This window comes from Epinephelus lanceolatus, chromosome 17, assembly GCF_041903045.1.
Source record: "Epinephelus lanceolatus isolate andai-2023 chromosome 17, ASM4190304v1, whole genome shotgun sequence".
In the NCBI taxonomy this organism is placed as follows: Eukaryota; Metazoa; Chordata; class Actinopteri; order Perciformes; family Serranidae; genus Epinephelus; species Epinephelus lanceolatus.
This window is the reverse complement of record NC_135750.1, coordinates 26,317,148-26,339,194: the sequence shown is the minus strand read 5'-3', so window position 1 is coordinate 26,339,194 and position 22,047 is coordinate 26,317,148. Positions and strand designations below refer to the sequence as shown.

At 40.2% G+C, this 22,047-nt stretch overlaps 1 protein-coding gene across 1 annotated transcript; it reads left to right on the top strand.

Moving 5' to 3' along the window:
* The first annotated feature begins 1,701 nt into the window (after positions 1 to 1,701).
* Positions 1,702 to 20,726, top strand: mertka (c-mer proto-oncogene tyrosine kinase a). The gene is made up of 19 exons (XM_033614014.2): positions 1,702 to 1,971; positions 3,487 to 3,802; positions 3,878 to 3,978; positions 4,061 to 4,231; positions 9,106 to 9,192; positions 9,311 to 9,426; positions 9,507 to 9,696; positions 10,413 to 10,558; positions 14,111 to 14,246; positions 15,512 to 15,662; positions 16,285 to 16,373; positions 16,482 to 16,577; positions 16,702 to 16,782; positions 16,876 to 16,968; positions 17,085 to 17,203; positions 17,297 to 17,406; positions 17,549 to 17,708; positions 18,641 to 18,777; positions 19,896 to 20,726. Exons 1-19 carry the CDS (start codon positions 1,890 to 1,892, stop codon positions 20,347 to 20,349), a joined length of 2,835 nt encoding a protein of 944 aa, XP_033469905.1. The 5' UTR covers positions 1,702 to 1,889; the 3' UTR covers positions 20,350 to 20,726.
* The last annotated feature ends 1,321 nt before the right edge of the window (positions 20,727 to 22,047 follow it).

The following is a 22,047-nucleotide window of genomic DNA, read 5'->3' as shown; positions in this document are numbered from 1 at the left end:
AAATCGTTTGGATAAGTATAAGAAAATATTATTTAGTGACCTCTGACAGCTCCAATGAATGGAAGGAAAATCTGGTGACTCTGCTGTAGCATTGGGTGCCTTTTCCCATCATGCCTGCAGTTCAACCCACTGACTCAGCCTTTTTCTCGGGATACATGTGGACTCGTCTAAATGTAAAAAACACAAGTATAACTAATAAAACTGATGATGGTTTAGTGTCTTGGTAAGCCATACCAGTGTGACCATCATTCATGACATAAGTTCCACTTGTAGTTTTCCTGCTTGTAACCATGAGCGGATTATGAGACTGTGGGACCCTGGCCACAGATATGCCAAAGTTCCCACCACCACTACATAGGAGCAAGACACACAGACTTTGTGGTGTTTTTTTGTGTCTTGTTAGTTGTTATAGATGTTTTTGTGCCTTTGTGTCTCTTTGTGGTCATTTTGTGTCTCCTTGTGCTCAGATTGTATCTCTACGAGGCAATATAGCATCTTTATTGGTTGTTTTGTGAATCTCTATAATCTTTCCTGGCTCTTCGAGGTTGTTTTGTGTCTCTTTGTGGTAACCTTGTGTCTTATTTGGTCATTTTGTGTATGTCTGTAGTCAATTTCTGTCTCTTTGTGGTTGTTTTGCTCATTTAGTTATTTGGTGTCTCTTTGCAGTTCCTTTGTATCTCTTCATAGACTTTTTGTGTCTCTTTTTGCTCATGTTGAGTCTCCTCCTGGTCAGCACATGTTAATTTGAGTGACATTTTGCAGTTGAAGGACAGGGGTGCCTTTGGGGCCCTGGGCATGTACCAGGTAGACCTGTTCTGTAATCCATCCATGCTTGTCACATGTCTAAATGTCACCTGTGAAAAAGTCCTGTGGCTAGGTGGACATCCATTAATAGAAATCTGCAAGAAGGAAGCTCAAGAACAGCTACTAAATGGACCCTCACTGTGTTTGGTTTTTGTTCTAAATCTAAAAATTCTAAAGACAAGAAGTCTTAAAGTGTTCCAAAGAAATTAAACATTTTATTCCATGATTGTGTGATACAACTGAAAACTCCAGGACACCTACTAAATGGACCTTGTGCTCAGACTATTTAGAAATCCTCTCTGAGTGTTCCTCTTCATCTACAAGCAATTGTTGTTATCAGTGGTGAAAATGGGCCAAACCATGGCTGCCTCTGTCGATTAATCACATTCCTGTTAATGAATCATGTAAATTAAATTATTTGGTTCATTCTGAGGTTGGATTAATTTGTTTTAATCAGGATTATCTGTGACCAAGGTTAAAACTAGAAGCTATGTTAGAGTTGACCACGTGGGGGAGTAGTTGAGCTGACAATTTAAATGCCACCAGGATTTTTGTTTTTATTCTGAGGGTTTTTGAGATAATGTTAATGAAGATAAAATATATCATCTATCGTGCTAGTCTGTGTTGTTAGGTTACATACATGTACATAATGCTTGTTAGAAGATAATATGGTAAAATCTATAAGGTATATTTTTCTGTCTAAAAGAAAGAGAATAAGAAAACACATAGTTTAGGAAAAATAAAAATATATAAACTGTGAAACTTAAAGACTTTTGTTGAGTGTCATTTGGGGTTCACTGCTGTATTTTGGTTGTTTTCAGTATTTTATTTCCACACTCAGCCCCGCCTTCATGGGATCCCTCCTGTGACGTGGAGAGAAGTTAACTTTTTTCTCCCCCTCTCCAGCTGAATGTGATCTCGGGTCAACAACTCCTCACACAAGCTGAGTTGAAGCCACTCTAGTGGGTGATGTTGGTTATTGTCGGAGCTCAAGTGTCCGGTCCTGCACCACAATCCGCTTAGTATCAGAGACATTTCCAGCCTGTTGCGGGGCAGAGAGCAGCGGTGAGGAGCTCACACTGGTCATGGCACAGAAGGCTCCAGGCTGGTTTGGAGTTTTCCTCTCTACAACAACCCTAGCCATTATTGTGGGGAGTCCGGTCAACGGTGAGTTGTTTATTTCCTTGGAGGTTTCTGTTTTGCTGGACTATAACTTCATGTCCCTCACAGTGGGCTCTCAGGGTTAACTCTATGTAATGCACAGCAGGGGCCAGTTCTCTTCTCTGCAGCTGGAGTAGATTTAAATAGGCTGCTCATTTAAAGAGATTTATATCCGCTCCTGGAAAAGGCTTTAAAGGGATTCTTTATAGACGTACAGAAAGTTCCGAGAACGTCCTTAAAAACACAAGGCAGAATGAGTTTGTTTCAGAGCACTGATCATCTAAGCTATCTTACTGTAGCTTCATTTTTAATTATAGTAATGAAATATGGCTAACTCTTATGCACTGGAATGTGACAGTAAATGCAACACTTATAATTACCTATTTGGTGAAGAGCCAAAGTTCATAAATGCTGAAATATTTTTCTTTAATTTTGTGGTCTAATTTCACTATCCACCCTTTTTTAGGAGGTTAAATCCATTTTTTATTTCAGTCAAAACTGGTAAGTGCCGAAATGATCTGCAGATTTATCATTTAGTCATCACAGAAAATCGCCAGCTATTTTGTTTTTTGTCAGTTCATCTGTTAGATAATTGTTTAGTTTAGTTCAGTTTATTTAAGAAGGGACAGTGCAAACGAATAAATACATGGTATGAAGATGCCAGAATTAGCCAAAAGGCTATTTTTCATCCATATTTGCCAAGATGTTACTCAAGGCTACCTAAAATAAAACAGGGCATACAGTTTAAAATACTTCTTTGAACACATCAACAAAGAATGATTTTAACATGATTGTTTAGTCGCAAGAATCAACAAATGCTTTATTTAGTGCTAAAATTGATGCAAAATAAAAGGACATACAATTTTTAAAAGCACTAGAGGCAGTGGTGACATATTTCCATGTAGTACAACACTAGCAGATATTATTAGCAGTCGCAAAAGAGTTTAGTGCTTAGGCTACATGTGTATGTTTTAATCATCCATTTTTTAATTGATTACTGCTAGAAGTATTTAGTTCTCTGATATGAATTTTAATTACATTCCACTGTCTTGAACCTCTTAGAGACCAGGCTGACTGGCTAAAAGCTTGCTGCTTTTGTGTCATTTATATAATTAAATTAGGATTTAATTGAGTTTTGAGCTGTTGGTTGAACAAATGAAGCAATTTGGAGACGTTGCCCTGAGCTTGGAATTGGGATTGGTCACACTTTGATGTGATTTTTTTGAATGATTATAGTGATCATTCAATAATTTAAAACAGACAGATATTTAGATTATTCAAGATGCTTATTCGATGCAGCCCTGAAGCTGTCACATGCCCATGGTTTTTGCTACTTTACAGTGGTTTTTGATGTAAACATATGCCTAATTCTTTCACTTTAGTTGTCAAATCTTTGATGCTTATTATCTCAGGTACAACATTGTGCTTCCACATGAATAAACATGTTCCTCTGTGTCAAGAAAAAAACATATTTTTCATCCAGTATGTTGAATATAACCTCATATCTCCCTCTGTAAACAGCTCAGCATTCAGGGGGCCGGTTTCACCATCCCACCAGGACTTCTGAACCTCTTGTGAGACCAGGCCGTGTTTCAAGGATTTACCTGACTCCAGATCAGCTCAGACGGCTGCACTTCAAACCCACCATAGGCACCATCAAGCTGTCGGAGGGCCATGAAGCTAAATTCAACTGCTCCATCGACATCCCCGATGCCAGGCTGGAGCCCAACATCCTCTGGTTGAAGAACGGCCAGGACCTGGCAGGAAACTCACAGGTGGTGATCAACGAGCTCCAGACCATCACAGACGGAGTCACAACTCTCCTCTCCACTGCCAGGTATGTAACACATTTAGGTGAAAAGCTGTGTGACAGGTTGATTACACAGACTGACAAGTGACCTCTGTATTACAGCATTAACCATGTGCAGCGAGGGGATGCAGGGGAGTATCGCTGCAGACTGAGCATCAACTCCAGAACTGTAGAGTCTCAGCCGATCACCATTGAGGTGCAAGGTAAGTTTTAACATGATGCCAAGACTGGATGCTTCTTGGGGTTTTCATATTTGTCATGACACATTGTTTAATCCGTCTGTAGGTCTACCAACGTTTATCCGGCAACCTGAGGACAGAAACGTAACCAGAAACTCACCTTTCACTCTGTCATGTGAGGCAGTCGGACCCCCAGATCCTGTTCAAATCCGCTGGCTCCGTGATGGATTACCTGATAGTGACTTTCATAACTCTCCCAGCAGCTTCTCTGTGTCAGGTGAGACATTAACCACACAGTCTCTGTGTCTTCCTCACACATACAGAAAATATGTGTTGCATTGTGGTCTACTTAACAACACTTATACACTCCTTCCCTCTCAATGCCTGTTCCCATTGAGGTTGTCGCCAGAGAGAAGTGTTAGTTCTTGCTGTTCTTCTCACACATCGTCCAGTGAATGGTCAGAATATGACTCGAGTTAAGTCTGGATGACACCTTGAAACAAACAGAAAGAAGCTGAAGATGTGCTGACATAAGATACTTTGCACCCCAATCAGTCTGACGTGTGTTAGAGGAGCTATAGAAGTAGTTCTCTCTGGACTTTAAAAGTGCACCTTTAAAGTCTGTTTCATCTGCGTCAAATCACTGAAAGCGCTTTTTGATCAAGCGTTATTTGTGGGTTTGTTTTGTTTTTATTAGAAGAACCTCTGGCTTTTATAAAAAGTTGTTAAAGTAGTTTACTAGACGGTACACAAAAGCTACAGCTTGTTAAACCAATTAATTAGTTTCACTTTGGTTAACCACCCTCCTGTGATTGAATGTGGAAACATTCATTAGCAGAGATAAAGGGACATGTGGCTCTCTGATAATGGTGACACAGCGTGGAGCAGGTCTAATTCAGCTAGCATCACTTTGTCGGTGGTTTCTATTCTGCCTTGTCTCTGCTGCCTCAGCATCTGCTTACTGCAGTGAGATTTATCACCACAGTCAGTGTCACTGCTGAGTGGTCAACAACGGTCATTCAGGTGACATGACAGACATGGGGAATAACTAAACACTGAAATGCATTACTTCCTTTCTGATTAAAGCCACAGTTTGACATTTGGAGAAATATACTTATTCACTTTATTGCTGAGAGCTATGACTATACTAAATGAGCCAATAGCTGGTTAACTTAGCTTAGCATAAAGGCTGGAAACAGGGGGAAACAGCTAGCCTGGCTCCGTCCAAAGGTAACCAAAATGGGACCAGTTGCCAAGTAACTGGGCTTAAAATAGTTTGGCATGTAAACAAATCCAGTCTTTGTATGGATTAATCAAATAATGTGCTGTTAAGTGACCATTAAGGTGCTGGTATGGATTCTGTTACAACTGAACACAGCTAAGCTAGCTACTGCCCCTGCTTGCAGTCTTTATGCTAAGCTAAGCTAAGCTAAGCTAAGCTAAACTAAGATGTAATCTTACATTGAACAGAAGGAGCTGAGGTAATGGTCTTCTCATCTAACTTGCGGCATGAAAACAGATAAACATTTATCAGCATTTCAAACTGTTGCTTTAAAATATGCATGCAACTGACAACTATTTATTTTAATTGTTGTTTCTTTAAATTGTCAGAAAATAGTCAAAAATAGCGCAATTCCCCCAAATCTTAGCTGACATATTCAAATAGTTTGATTTGTCTGATCCACAGTCCAAAATCAAAGATATTTAGTTTATTAACATGGAAAAATAATATAATAATAAATAATATTCACATTTGAGAAGCTGAAATCAGTGAATGTCACATTTAACAAAAAAGGACTTTTATAGATAATCAATTTGCTGCACCTTAATTGACCGACTAATCAATCAACTAATCATTTCAGCTCTGCATGAAAGTTAATACCTACTGAAGTTGATTATTGTTTATGAATATACTGAATGTAAAAGTCAAGAGTAGTTGTGAGAAGATCAGTTTAGGTTTGAGTTTTAATTTCACGTTATACTCTTGAAATTATATAGCAGCCTTTTCGACTTGGACTCTCCTTTTATGGCCTCAGCTGCCCTCCTTTTGAAAGCAAACATTTGTTATTAGAAGCATAACCTTTCTGCTCTTTCTGCTCTAACCCTTCATTTTCCGCTCGCCGCAGGCTACGAGTTGCTGCTGTAGCCAGTGAGTGGAGATAAAGCCTGGCGCTGGGGGGGTTAAACGTTCAGAGCTTTGCTTTGGTCCAGCATGTGCAAGGGCCTGGGCAGTAAGGGGATGGGGGGCTGTACGGGGAGTCTGTTCGGGGGTTGGCTCCGGGGACAAAGACCTCATTCACAGGACAGCCCACAAACCAGCAGGGAGGGGCTGGGCACAGAGGCTGCAGGCTACCAGAGCGCTGTGCAAGACCAAATATTGGCACAACCACTCCTCTGCACCTCATGCATACTACGAGTCCAGGGCCCCCTTTTCCACTACGGCTTGGATCCCATGATATTATCACAGTACTTTTATGATGTGAAGTGGTGCATGATTGTATTTTTGTTTGAGTTGAGTTGTTGTTAGCATTCACTTTTCAGTCAGAATGCTTCAAAGCAGATAATTAAACTCTCTTAAATACAGATGTTGATGCAGATTTAAATTGAGGTTATAGCCTTCTTATCCACATTTCAATCTTAAATCTCTCTCAGGACAGCAGGTGGACACAGATTTGGCTATTCAGCTTTGAAAAACAAAAAGAGAACTGAACCAAATGTGGTGCACAGTAATAAAGAGTGAAAAATCGAAGGCTTAGTTGTAACCTGACTGAGCAGTTTGGCTATATTTGCTGCCTGAATATAAAAATGGAAAAATCACAGACATCTCAGGCAGCTCAGTAAACTGGAGAGCTCCCCTCCATAATTTGTGATGTTTCCATTTGAGTTGCCAACCCATCTATTTTTATGACAGTGCTGCAGCTTTTTGTTTTGATTTACTTGCCAAGTACAGTGAAAGCAGAAGTGCGAGCCATTAAACTTATTTCATGTCCTTAAAAAGAATTGTGTCTTTAATGAGCCATTAGCTGATATGACTGACACTCTACTGTAGATGCTGGGCGGATAATCCATGCATCAAACTGCTCCTGCAGCATGATCCACTCTTCTGTTGTCATATATTAGCACAGCATTGTGGAAACACTCATTGTTTTACCAAAATACTGCTAAATACATGTAAGCACATGCTTCACACAGCTCTGTTGCAAGTGGCACTTATCCATTCTTAAACGCGGGAATGAGTGTTTGGAATAAACTCATCATGTGTACGGACAGAGGTGGATTATGCTGCAGGTGTAATTACAGAAGTTTTATGGACATTTCCTCAACCATGAAAACTTGTCACCGTTTGATAGCAGTAGCAACTGGCATCATTTTAACAAGACCACAACCACAAAAACCAATTAACAGACAGTAATGCAGCAATGTTTCTTCCTCTCAGGGGCTGAATAGTTTCACTCAAAAGACAGATATTGGAAATAAACCAAGGTGTTGTGACATTTACTAGATTGGCTTTTTCCCTGTTGTCACTTTTCTCCTTTGGAAAATTGTAGAAGGACCACTTTCATTTGGGTCAACAGTGAACCCTGCTCAGTGCCCACATTGCCTCAACCATCTGTTTGCCATGCAGTTTGAAATGAGGCATGTGGTAATTACATTTGCACAGCTTGGCTGGAAATGCACTGATGTAGGCTATTTGCATGTTTCTGTCAGAACCTTAAAGGGACACTTGTTGGGTTGCAGAGTGTTTGAGATATCGGCTATAGAGATGTCTGTCTTCTCTTGAATATAGTAGAAATAGATGGCACCTGGCTTGTGGTGCTCAAAGCACCAAAAAGTACATTTGAAAAGCTCAACAGCAATGTCTCTTTCCAGAAATCATTAACCAGTTACTCTAGATAAGCCACAGACTTTGCTGTGAGCAGTTTTTTGTAGGAGCTATTTTATTTCTAAAGTACTGCACATGCCACCTGTATCACCATGCAGAAGGAAGCGTGCAGCTAGCTCACCTAGCACCACTGAGCTAGCTAACATTACAGCTTAGCCAAGGAGGACAGCAATAATGTTGACATCTCATGCTGTCATAAGCACACGCCTTCTGCGCAGTGATACATTTGGCATGTCTAGTTTGGCAGACAGAAAATAGTTCTTACATGAAACTGCTCACAACAAGGTCTGTGGATTATCTTGAGTAAACAGGTCATGAATTCTGGAAAGAGACATTGCTGTTGAGTATTTCAAAGCAGAGTGCCATCTAGTTGCATTATATTTGAAAGATGGCAGACATCTCTACTGCCGATATCTCCAACATATCAGCAACTCATACTAAACAATTTAAATTGATAGATAGCACGACAGGTAGAGGAATTGAACTGTCACTTAAAATGTTAATTTATGCACTTTTGATCTATGTGTTCCAAAGTTTATGTGAGATGCTTTTTTAATGTAACTTATATAACTGATTCAACCCAACCTAACTAAAGCACTCTTTACCCTGGAGCTCCCGAGCAGACAAAGGCAAACTAAAGAGGTCTCGATATTCTGCAGAATGTAAACAAAGCAACCAAAGTTGTTTCCAGTCATCTCTCACAGGCTGTTCTGTGATAAGCTTTGTGGAAAGGTTTGCGAGATAGAGAGACTGGAAAACAGAGCACAAAAGGGACATTATTTTGCAGCCATCCCAGTCCTATTCTAACCGGGCAGATCTGTGGCTGTTGAAAGAGGGGAATTGTGCGTCCAGGAAAAGAGACCCAGCAAAACCATTGTTACCACAGTACATCGCAGTGGAGAGGCTCAATTTGATCTTACTGCATGAGGTACTGCTGTGTGAACTTTTGAGGTATAATAAAGGAATGAATCATCCCCAAATGTGTCTTTTGTATCAGTTTCAGTCTCACTTCTCTATTGAGACTGACATGGCACTTTTGCCACCCATTCGCCTTCGACACAGAGAGAAATCAGTTAGTTTGTCCAAACATAGAAGATGATAACAATGTGCCTGGCCAGCTTGAACTTCAGTTTTTTTTCCTAGTAACACCTTTATCAATATTCAGCTTTGTCTTGACCTTGATTCCTCAAGGGTCATTGAGGATTGTTTGTTTTGAGATCATACAGCATTGAAATGTTTCATTGTCCTCCCAAATGTGTCAATTACAGGTGTGGACAAGTACACACAGTTCAGCTGCGAAGCTTACAACACGAAGGGAGTCACCACCTCCAGAGAAGCAAATATCAACATCAAAGGTAAAACTCAGTCTTGTGGGGTCTGGTACACATTCCAAGAGGTTTTCATGCTCTGCAAGCTGACCATATGCCTCCATGTTAGGGAGTTAATAAGGGTTTTTTATATGGTGTTTGGTAGTGCTTCCTGACCCTGTGTCCAACGTTACTGTGACGGCGAGGCAGTCCAATAAGTTGATGTTGAGCTGGAGCCCCGGACATGATGGTTTCTCTCCACTAACTATATGCCACATCAGGGTAAGCCCCATGCCTGCACAAAGACAGGTGTTCCCTAATGTCCTCGAATTGATCCTCACATGTTCGTTGTTTCATCTAAGGTTAAAGAGGTGAGTCGGCGGCAAGGGGAGGTGATGACCACCAGGTTCATCAACGTCACAGTGCCGCCTTTCCAGAGCGAAATCCCTGGGCTGCAGGCTATGACGTGGTACAGCATGAGTGTTTCCTGTAGCAATGAGGTGGGGGCTTCTCCCGTCAGCATGTGGATCCAGAGCAACACTACAGAGGGAGGTATGTGAGTAGTTAAGGAACTCTGGAACAATTATAAGGTTGAATTTAGTTGGCAGTTTGTGATACGCCAGCAGATTTGCAGATACGTGGCTGCAACATGGGAAGACGAACCAAAATCTAATTAAATCCATCCTAGTGTATATACATGTTTGAATTCACAAGGCTGCTACTTGCCTTAAAAGGCACCTTGACTATTTATTTAAGAAGAGCCTCTGTGTTATGCCTCATTCTCATCATAGCAGATTCCTGTTTAGGTTTCAGAAACGTAGCACTATGTAATTAGCCGACTGCTTTCCCGTCCAAAATGTGCTAAATGTAAGCCTCCTTGCAGTAGCAGCATGTCATGACTGGAATTTATGGAAGTTGCACAACTACCTGCTCTGGTCATGGCAAGTCCCCTTCAGGAAAATGTCTTATCCAGTAAAATCTCTTGTTTTCCTAAAGGGTCAAATAGGAAATAGGAGTGGTCTCACAGAGAAACACAAAGTACTTACTGGGTGGAGCTGTGTTCAGTTTCCTTCCTAAAGCCACCGCAGGGGATATTTTAGTTGAAAGATTTGATACGCTGTGCCAGGAAGTGACCACATACCAAACTGTAATCAAAGATTTCAATGGAGAGGCAGTCTTACTTTCTCTTTTCCATTTTTGTTTTATAGGTTTATAGTACTCATGACGATATCTTAATCCCTCTGTTCCCATTTTTGTCACACTTTCAGTGCCATCAGTGTATCCCCGAAATGTCACAGCACAGCTGAATGAGTCCCGGCTGGTGGTCAGGTGGAAACCTCCACCGGATGATAAAATAAATGGCATCCTGAGTGGTTATGATGTTATCGTCAGACACGGCACACAAGTGAACAAGGTGAGCTTGCCAACAACAACACTGTAATTAAAGCCTTTTGTAAATAATGATTCTCCTTGTCTATGGATCACACTAGCTTAGACAATTAACAAAATATAAATTGGAAATAAGAAGAAATACATAAAGTTAGTAAAATTAGAAGCAACTTATATACTACACATACAGGAGATACATGTGCACATAAAAAAATATGACAACATAGGTAGCATTAACATATATAAAACAGTATGAGCATTAGTCACCTACATTTGCACAATAATATAGAGAACACAAAGGCATCAACACAATCAAGTGTGATCAAATGAGTATAGACAGACACACACACATACTCACACACACGCACTAATAACCATAAACCTGAGGGAATAAGTTTCAAGTTTGCTTTTAAATGTGGACACAGTTGCTCTGGACCTCAGGTTAGCAGGCAGCTTGTTCCTGAGAGCAGGACCACAGTAACTGAAGGCACCCTCACTAGAGCTGGATCTAATTCTGGGTACAGCTATAAAACCTCTGCCTGATGACCTAAAAGGCCTGATCAGGTTATAATAGTTTAGTTTCAGGTTATATAGTCAGAAATATACATTCATGTACATAGATGCACATACATAGATGTACACATACACTATATATGTGCATGTATGTATATACATAGTTATATAAAGTCACACATGTGCACACATGTAATAGATATGTACATACTGTCCCAAAAAAACAAAACATGACTTCTTATATACTGTATTTACTGATTACACATAGGTAAACATACATACATACAATATGTTTAATACCTCAGATGTGGACTTGGAGTCTAGACTTGACAAAATCAAAAAAGACTTGCAACTCAACTTGGACTTAAAAACCAATGACTTGTAACTTGAGTTGGACTTGAGCCTTTTTACTTAAAAATACTTGATAGCAAAGCAAAGGCATTTTGGGAAAAGAAAGTTAAAGGAGCTATATGTAAGAAATCTAAAGCAAATAGTCGTAAAATCCTCCTAATATGTCACATAGACTAAGGAATAATGTTAATATAACATACTGATCTCACAGACAACAATAGTACAGCCAGAATATTCACATTTAAAAAAAAAATTTGTGGTCCACAAATCATGTTTATGTTTTGAATTTGTGTTTTGGCCTGTTGCGCCACCCGCCGCCGTCTACCAGTCATGCAGTCAGTAGAGTCTCAGCATCAGTTACAGTTACGACTGAGCTACAGCAGCACGGCAAGCAGTATTAGCAGTGTCCCGGTACATAACATTAGCAGTCTCCTCAGCTGTATCCCGGCAGCAGCGTTAGCAGCAGAGAAGCCGGACTTGCTCAAATGGTCCGCTGGAAAACCGAAGATCAAGGACGCGGTGACGCGGCCCTGCCACGGCAGCCGCCCGTGGGCAAACACATCAGTCTCCAGCGTGCCGCTGTCCAGCAACCTCGAATCTGTAGGGGAGGGGGGGCGGACATGACTCGTGGCAGTATTTTGAATTTGAATGCAGTAACCGTTTTGGCCACATTCTTACATACAGCGCCTTTAAAGATGTTTTTCTAATATGAGATGAGTTAAATACAACAAGACAGGACAGAAACATACAAAATTCATTCTGTTGTGGTACTCTACCTTTTTATGACTAAGTTCAGTTGCACTTGCTTTGAAAGATTGATAAAAAAAATTTAAAGCATGATTTTTGTGAACTTAATATTTTATTAATCTGTGGTTAAAATGGCATTCCATTCGATGAAGAGTGCATTATGACTTCTTTAGGACTCAAAACTCAAAGTTTAGGACTTGGGACTTGACTTGGGACTTGTCAGTCTTGACTGAAGACTTGTCTATGGACTTGACTACAAAGACTTGAGATTTATTTGTGACTTATAAAACAATACAGACAGTATTTATACATGTGCCTACACTTACGTAGACTGCATATTCTCCACTATACACACACTACTACTATATTGTATATTAAGATATATAAACAACAGTTATGCTGTTGTTCATGCTCATGTTTGTGGTGTTATCTTTAAAGTTTCTTCTTTTGTGAAAGCTGATGTTTTCCTTTGAACATTTCTGATAACAATGACTCATGTATGACAAATATGAAAAGAATGTGTCTGACATATTTGGGAATATGTGATCCTCCCTTTGTCCTGCCTACAGAACCAGAGGTCAGCTTCCCTATTATCTCTGAACAACAGTTTTTCCACTCCTCTCAAGAATCAGTGAGGCAGGGAAAGTCATTTACGAGAAGTGTCTCTTTTTCAGATTCACTCTCTAAGAAATAGCACAGTTTATTTTAATACTTTCTTTTGTATGCACCAATGGTGTGGCACATTTTTCCATGATGCTGTTTGTGCCGAGTCGTGCTTCTGTTACTGCATTTGTGCTCTCTGGTACAATAGTGTTTCCCGTCCTTCCTGTCTGTGTTGTAGTTAAAGGACGCTGATGGTGTGAAAACTGGCAATCTGTTTTTCTTTCTGCAGCATGTGGCTTTGAGTCATCACAGACTGACTGAAATCTGAATACAACGGGATGTGTACTATAGGCCCAAATATCCTTATGTGTTGTCCAGTCAGATGGTGATGTCATTTCACAAAGGCTTTGTAATAGCAGTGACTGGAAATGTGCACATATGCTACGTGTCTAATCCTCAGTCCCACCTGCCCCTGTGAAACTGAAATACATAGTTCGGATAAGATTTGATTTGATTAGATTTGAGGGATTAATAGTTCCTGTTACTTGCTCATAATTCTCCATGTTCCATGGTAGAAGTCATGGTGTCATCATCTTGTTTTGAATCTGAGGCTGATTCCCATACTTTGTTGAGGATTTGCTGTTGTAAGAACATTTAACCACACAGTGCCCTCTGATGGGTGCCACAGACATGATGGACCATAAATCATGGGTTCAGAGTTCCCAGTCCGATCGTCAGCACATTGGTAAAGCAGAGGAACCCCACGGTGTGGTGTTGTGAAATGCAGCGCTATGTCTGTCACATGTTCCCTCCCATTGCAAGACATGAGCTTATATAGAAAGTGGGTCTCCTTCCCTTTTCTGAGGGAGGTTTTTGATATATAGTAATATATATAGTTCCTTGTAATCAGTTCTTTGGGATTTTCCAAAAAGGCTTCATACTGTAAGTGAAATCAGTTTTAAGGGACTTTTCAATTTAGTTTCTTGTTTCTTATCATGCTTTAAGTGGAAATGAGAACAAAAGGAGGAGACATAGTGAGAGAGAGGTCAGGACGTGCAGCAGAGCTGTTGAGTGAGATGTTGCACAAGTGTACAAGATGTTCTTCAGCATAATTTTCCACCAGTGTTTCTGAAACATTATCTCTTTTCATGGACAATATGCTTCCCTTTCAGTTTAATGACTTACCTTACTGTACCATTAAACCTATGTCTATCTGGTGACCTGCAGTATCTTCTTTTAACAGGTTAAACTCCACAAAGATAATAATTAACCTTAAAATCTGTTTTTAAGAGGAATCTAATTATGGCACTAGAAACAAACCACATTTGAATTGTCTCTGTTGTTATGCTGTGTGTTATTTCAGTTCCACAGTATCAACACCACGGTCCATGTAGAGCTGCAGGAATTCAACACAACCTACAGTGTGGAGGTGGCTGCATGCACGCAGGCAGGGAGCGGCATGGTCAGCCCACGAGTCTGGCTGTTTGTGCCACAGGACAGTAAGCTGCTCTATTGATTTATCTCATCATCTGGGAACTGTTAACTTTACTATCTGGCTCTAGTAATGGTAGTGTCCTTGGAACTGTCAGCTGATTGTCCAGTATTTTGTTTTATGACCAAATACAAGCCAAACTAACGGCAGTCACATCAGCCTCAGTTCTGTACTTTGTGTTATGTGCAAATGTTAGCATCCTTATATTGTCATTGTGAGTATGTTAATAAGCTGATGTTAGCATTTAGTTCAAAGCAATGCCGTGCCTAGTAGAGCCACTAACATTTAGACTTTAGTCTTGTTTAAAGGGATAGTTCAGGTTTTTTGAAGTGGGGTTGTATGAGGAGCTTATCCATAGTCAGTGTATTATATAGAGTCGATGGCGGTCAGCATGACTGCAGTTTGGAGAACCAGACAGTAGTACCGCTAAGGAAGCTAAGCAATGTACTGGTAAGGATGGGGCAGCAGCAAAAATGTTTTTAGCTGCCAAAAAAAGTCCTTTTGAGAAAAATAAATATATACTTGGAATATTTTCTCTGCTTTACGTTGCAGCAGACAGCCTTTCAGAGGCTATACTCTCTGTAGAGCCACCAGACTCCTTTGACAAAAACTGTGATTTTACCTCACAAAACACAGGAGTTGCTTTTCTACTGCTGCCTATATTGGTTGGATATTTTGTGTTACAGTGTGACTATGGTGGGTTAAGGGGTTAGTTCAGACTCACTGAAGTCACAAAATAACACAAAGAAACTTTTTGATCGAGGCAGCGGTAGACCAGCAGCTCCCATGTTCTGCAAGGTAAAATTACTTTTTTTGTTATAGGAGTCTGGTGCCTTTGAAGAGAACATTGATAACAGCTTCAGTTTCCCGTCAGAAAGGATTGTCTGACGGCAAGGTAAAGCAGTGAAAATATTCTGAATATAGCATACACTTATACCGATATTGATTTTTTTAAGGTGGGCCTTTTTAGGTGACTAAAACATGATTTCTGCTGCTTTTCTGCTAATACACTAACTATGGATAAGTACCTCATACAACGCAACTTCACAAATTACGAACTATTCATTTCAGGTAGGATGGCCACAACTTGATCATTTACATTTAAACTATTTATCTATGGACATGTTGCTACAATCTTAGTTTTGCTACAGTGCTACCATAAGGTACGGCAATGTGATCACATAACTGATCCTGAATATTCGGTTTTGGATGTCTCATTTTGCTGAATGTTGTTTTTCTAAACTTTGCTTATTGTTCCTTCTCCTCTCTCAGAATCAGTGGTGTCCCCGTCGTCCAGCCCTGACACCGCAGTTCCAGACTCTGTCTATGTTGTGCTGGGTGTGGTGTGCGGCTTCTGTCTTCTGCTGCTTATCCTCTGGGGGGCTATCTGTGTACAAAACCGTACTTCTGACTCTTGGTTTGGGTATGCTGACAGTCTTTCACCTTCTGTGCAAACACGGTGCTGATTCATTGAACAACCTTGCTCCAAATTTGATTGTCTTATCTTTAAAGTTGCTTCAGATCACTGTATTTTTGACCCATTTGTCTATATGGTTCATCTTTACTTTTAAAAACTTAAAGATCAGATCATGTTTTGGCCCCTTGGGATGTTGAGTAATCTTTCTTCAGTGACGCACTGTAGTAGAACCTAAAAAAACTGAACACTTCCTGACTCTGTTAATAAACTGCCTTTGCTTCCTCTTAATCATTATTATCTGCACATGAAGCCCGTAATAACTGTGCAGCTGGAGAAATCGACTACAGCCAGCTGTTAATTCTCTGGAATTCCTTTATGAAGCGTGTGACTCAGTCTTGCCACTCAGGATATGGATAGGAATGTGTCACAGGCTGCTGCTCAGATAGGAAAACAGCATGTGGCCCCAAAGTCAGGAAGGCAGCTCTGAGGGTTTCCTCACTGTGACCACCACTTCAGTTCAATTCCCTGTGTTTGTGCGTGTGTGCTACTACTGAGCTGCAATGACATTGGTGTTTAGCTCACTGTTCAGCATTCCCTGTCTTTTCTCTTTCACTGTCTCCCCCTGCAGGCGGCTGTTTGGAGGTGAAGAAAAGCAGCCCACTGTGGTGCAATACAAACCCCAGAGATCCTACAATCGATCAGCCATAGGAATCACACGTATGTTCTTGAATATTAATGTGGATGATTCACATGTATGCAGACATTTTGACTGATATAGACACATTTCTTAAAATACACAATAACTTGAGTGGGTCCTGTCTGCAGTTGAGAACCTCGGTGTTAGTGAAGAACTCCAGGCCAAACTTCAGGACGTTATGGTCATGAGGACCTTGCTCTCCATTGGGAAGGTTCTTGGAGAGGGTGAGTGAGCTGTTTCATTTTGAGAAATGTGTAACCATAGGAGACATTCATATCCACATGATTACATACAGATAATAACACATAGTGTGCGGAGTATTAAGTATTTGTGATTTCCTTTAATCAGGTGAATTTGGCTCGGTGGTGGAGGGACATTTAAGACAACCAGATGGAACATCTGAAAAAGTTGCTGTCAAGACAATGAAACGTGAGTTCTCTATCACTAAAAGATCTCCTTTTATCATCTATAAACTGTAAGACAAGTAGCAACAAAGGATGATTTTCTGCTTTCTTCAAACAGTGGATAGCTTTTCTCAAAGGGAGATTGAAGAGTTCCTGAATGAGGCAGCCTGCATGAAAGATTTCAACCATCCTAATGTCATCAAACTGCTAGGTAGGAATAACGTATTACCTCTCTGAAGTATTGTAAAACCCAACAACTCTGTGTCCTGCTCTGTTTTCATTTGCACATCCTTACATTGTTTCTGTGCCTTGACTTGTCCTTTTTAGGTGTGTGCTTGGAAGTAAGTTCAGGACATTTTCCCAAGCCCATGGTCATCCTGCCTTTCATGAAATATGGAGATCTACATAGCTTCCTGCTGCGCTCACGCCTGGGAGAAAGTCCAGTGGTGAGATTTCAGCCAAACACTGAAATACATTCTGGGTCATAAAATATATTATTGTTAGAGGAAACTTTTTTTGATTGTCTGTTTTGTACACAGTTCTTGCCCACTCAGACACTCCTGAAGTTCATGGTTGACATCGCTTTGGGTATGGAATATCTCAGCGGTCGTAACTTTCTGCATCGTGACCTGGCAGCTCGCAACTGCATGTAAGTTGCAGATACAAAACATTTTGAGTAGTCACTTTCAGATTAAAGGTGAAACTTGTAAAATTCAGTTTGCTTCTTTGCGAGGGTTGTGTCATTTACTATTCCTGTTTATTCTCAACGCTGTTCCTCGTTTGTCTTACAGGCTGCGTGATGACATGACAGTGTGTGTAGCAGACTTCGGGTTATCCAAGAAGATCTACAGCGGAGATTATTACAGGCAGGGCAGAATAGCCAAAATGCCTGTGAAATGGATCGCAGTAGAGAGTCTGGCTGACAGAGTTTTTACTGTAAAGAGTGATGTTGTAAGTAACTCCTTCTGCTCCTGTCTCTTCCGGTAACAGTCAGCACCATAAATCGCACTGTCACTAAAAGAAGAACTGACACCTCATCTTCACTCTCTGTTTCACACACCACTGTCTGAATTTCAAAACCATGTGAAGTCTACACAGAGCAGTCAGCTGAATTTACCCAGCACTAATTACTCAGCGTTCCTTTTACAGATGTGGTAGACATTTTGTTTCTCCTCACATCATTTACCAGTGTGTGGTAATATCAGGATTTTTACCCTGTGTTGCAATTTATCCCTGCTTTTGAAATTTTAGAACTTTCAAAGTCTAATTACCTGACGTTTCAGATGACAAACAAAAGCCCTGTTTTGTTTTGTTTGCAAAAAGACAGTATTTTGCAGCTGAAGGGGAGAAACTACAGGTGAAAACAAAGATTTTTTTTTGAGATTCAGGGATTTTTGCCTAGACTAGTGGAAAGAAAAGCTCAAAAATACACATTCATACCCATAGTTAGCTTTAGATCAGATTTCTGTTCTGGAAATTTATCCAGAAAGCTCATATTTAATTGGTTCATTCCGGATTTACATGCTTAAACATAAAGTTTCATAAACTTGTAATGCAAAAGATGATTGTCTTATTGTAAGTAATCATCTGGGAGAAGTTTTACCCTGTTAACCTGTAGTGTCATCCCTGGTCAGGGAAAAAATATGTCTATGTTCTATATTGAAACATAGAAATGAAAACTGGAAATGAAAAGTGGAACCAAAACCAAGGGCTGAATACATTCAAAGTTCACCCAATATGTAGTGGGCTGTAAACACAAATGTAGATTATCCTTTTGAAATTATTTTCAGCACACTTTCAAGCCAGCAAATTTTAAGGGTCAGAATTAATATAATCTTTTTCACATGATGAAATATCTGAAGTTAATATTCTGTGTCATGCAGTGGGCATTTGGTGTTACCATGTGGGAGATTGCTACACGAGGCATGACGCCGTACCCTGGCATCCAGAACCATGAAATTTACGACTACCTTCTTGAAGGACAGAGACTGAAGCAGCCGGGAGACTGTTTGGATGAGCTGTGAGTATTGTCCATTCTTGACATGAGTGTTGACTTTGGGTTCGATTGTGTTGGACGTAGGCATATCAGAGTCAGGATAGACTTTAAAAGAAGAATGGAGCCCTTTTTTGTCGAAGCCTGGCAGGAATGGAGGAAGTTTTGAGGAATGTAAAAATAGGAACGTAAAGCTGCAGTTGGTAACTTGAATAAAAATAACTTTGTTGTATTAACTGCAACTCCTTCAAATTTCTTAAGAAACACATTTTAGTGTAGTGTAAAGTTTGTGACCCAGCTGCCATGTTGAAAACAGTTTAGCCAGTTGGAGCAAACTTTTTTCACTCACAGCTAAACAGTACACTAAAATATGTTTCTGAAAACATTTGAGGTGAGAAATAGGTACTGCATTAACAGAATCTCGATTCATATTTGATCCATGCTAGTTTGACAGTGTGACCATAGTTTATGAGCAGAGACTGACGTGATTTATTGTGAGTTAGAGACTCCTCAACTCTGATTGGTTGTTTTCCGTCAGCTGCAGTGGATTGTTGCAAATGCCATCAGAAGCTCTACAAGGAGAAGATAATTTCTTTTTGCATATTATCTGTCCTGTGAAATACTGTGTGGATATATTAACAGTTTAAGCAATTGTGACATAAACTTATTTTTATAAAAGTTACCAACTACAACTTTTATGTATTAACAGTGTAAAAGAACATAATGCAAGCTCTTCATGGACACTTTAAAAAACCCCTGAAATTCTTTGTGGTTAAAATACTGTCACTTGCCTGTATCAGAGCTCAGGTGCCACTATACAAGCAGCTGATATGTAGCCCTGCCTTCATTTCTCTATGGTGCAGTAAACTTTACTGCAAACTACACGTCAACCTAGAAGTTGTTTTGCACTTAAAGTACTGATGTGCAGTACATAACCTTTTTTTTAATTTCGCCTTATTTTGGCTTACATCCAGTCCAGCAAAAAATATCCCCATCAAAAAGCTTCATCTTTTAGAATTAGACTGCTCTGCTCACCACTGCCATCTGCAGTGAAAGTAGAAACTGAATACAACTTGCAGATGTGTTTTGAAATGTTCTCTTATAAAGTGCTCTTATAGTTATTTCCTTTATTCACCTGTGTCTAGGTATGAGATCATGTACAGCTGTTGGAGGGCTGATCCACTGGACCGACCCTTATTTACCCAACTGCGAGAAATGTTGGAAAAGCTCGCCGAAAAGCTCCCAGAGTCTTTCAGCAAGGACGACATCATCTACATTAACACCAGCTTTCCTGAAGAGGACCCTGACGGAGAAACACTCCCTGCAGAATTCCCCTTGTTCAACTCGTCACCTTCCTGCAGCCATCACGCGGCAGAAAATTCAGTTGTTACTGCAGACATTCACGGGAGCCTGGAGGAAGAGAATGATGACGATGATGATCGTTACGTGGTGGTGATCTCCTCTGATCCTTCCCTCAGATCTCCTGCAGCGGACACTCCTCTTTTGTCGAGTGATTCTTTAAGTCAAGCAAATGGAGACATGGGTACTGATGTGACGGCTGTGCATCACAGCTCAAGTGACACTTCTTTCCTGTTGTAAAGATCGGTACCAAGCAAATCAGATCTGTAAGAAAACTGTCACCATGGTTCATCAGTACTAAACAGTATGCCTCATTGCACTGGGAGCACCTTGACTTTTCCTGATGTGAACTTTCTGTAGCATTGTTACCTAAGCAGTTTATGCTTTACATGGCCAGCCTACATGTCAGTGTTAGGAATGTTGTCAGACATGTTTGAGCACATGTTCCATAAGCTTAAGATACACTGAACTGTGAAATTGTTTACTGTACTGAATTTTGTGTTGCAATGTAAATATGAAAATGTACAGAATATTTGTAAAGTGATCTTATATACTGTAAAAACACATGATTCATAGATTTCTTTAAGACCTTATTAAATTGAGACTTATTTCACCAAGTTTTGCAGATTCTCTTAAATCATGTAAGTCAAAATTATAATTATAAAAGTAGTAAAATTCAAAAGTAGCAGCTACATCTATGGAAACATATTTTATGAAAAGAACTGCACTGCAATATTTAAGTGCAAGCAAATATAAAGTCATAAGCAAAAGAAGTCACTCTAAAGAAAGGCCCATTTTGGCATTGATGCATGATCTTATTCTGAAAATTCAATTGCCAAACAAACAACATAAGCAGATAAATAAAATCTAGAGACTGAACGAAAACTAGGACCTAAATAGATTCAATGATGGTGCTGCCTGCTCTGGTAATATGCTGCAGCCTACATGGTTAGTGCCTGGTGTAGGAGATGCTGTGAATTGTCCTCTATCACTATGGCAAGATGCTTCGTTTGTATTGCATAGAACAGAGAACTGAGAATAACAATGCATGTATACACAGCTATGTAATTTTCAGTATGTGTTGTGGATGCCTGTGTCGCACACAGGTAAGTATGCAGTGGTGCCTCAAGGAGGGGCCCCAGCAAGGATAACTGGAGGCTGATACTACTGTCTTTAAGAGGCTTTGGTGTACTAATTTTTTAAGCTAGCGCGACGTGTGGTATCTTGTGAAACTAGACTACCTAATGCATCTATTGGTACCAGTTATGTGGAGCTAAATATCTCTCCGAAGTTTGGCTCAATTCTATTGAGGGAACAGGGGTCCCTTGAAGTCTCACCTCAAGGGGGGGCTTCCTGTATATTCCAATGGCTTTTTGGCTGATACTATAAATGGCCAGAAAAGAGGTGGGTATACCCTGTAAACCTGCATTTACCCCCCACTACACCACTAGCATCAATGAACTCCTTCATATTAAAGATGTATAGATATGTAACACATTATAACAGGATTGCTGTGTCTAATAAGTCCATGCAAATCAGTTAATTGGAAACATCCATTCATCCATTTTCATCTGCTTATCCAGGGTCGGCAGTGTGTTCTGGGTCTGCCCCAGGGTCTCCTACCAGTGGGACATACCTGGAACACCTCTAACAGGAGGCGCCCAGGAATCATCTTGATCAGATACCCAAACTACCCCAACTGAACCCTTTCGTCGCGAAGGTACCATTGATTGTAAAAGAGGAAACTAAAATGTATCAGTATGCAATTCCTTAAATCTCCATATTGATTTAGTTTTCAACTAGTTTGAAAAATCCAGTTATGGCTTTTAAGTTTTGGTGTGCCACCCTTAGATGTTCACCAGCCCCATGAGGCCACCCCTATGAAACATTTGGGCGCCACTGTAAGGATGGACTGTAGGTAGTATAAGTGGATAGGTT

Coding starts and splice junctions, on each gene's coding strand:
- mertka (XM_033614014.2), top strand. CDS start 1,890: ATGGCACAGAAGGCTCCAGGCTGGTTTGGAGTTTTCCTCTCTACAACA. Junction 14,247..15,511: donor GCTGTTTGTGCCACAGGACA/GTAAGCTGCTCT, acceptor CTCCTCTCTCAG/AATCAGTGGTGTCCCCGTCG. Junction 17,709..18,640: donor TTACTGTAAAGAGTGATGTT/GTAAGTAACTCC, acceptor TGTGTCATGCAG/TGGGCATTTGGTGTTACCAT.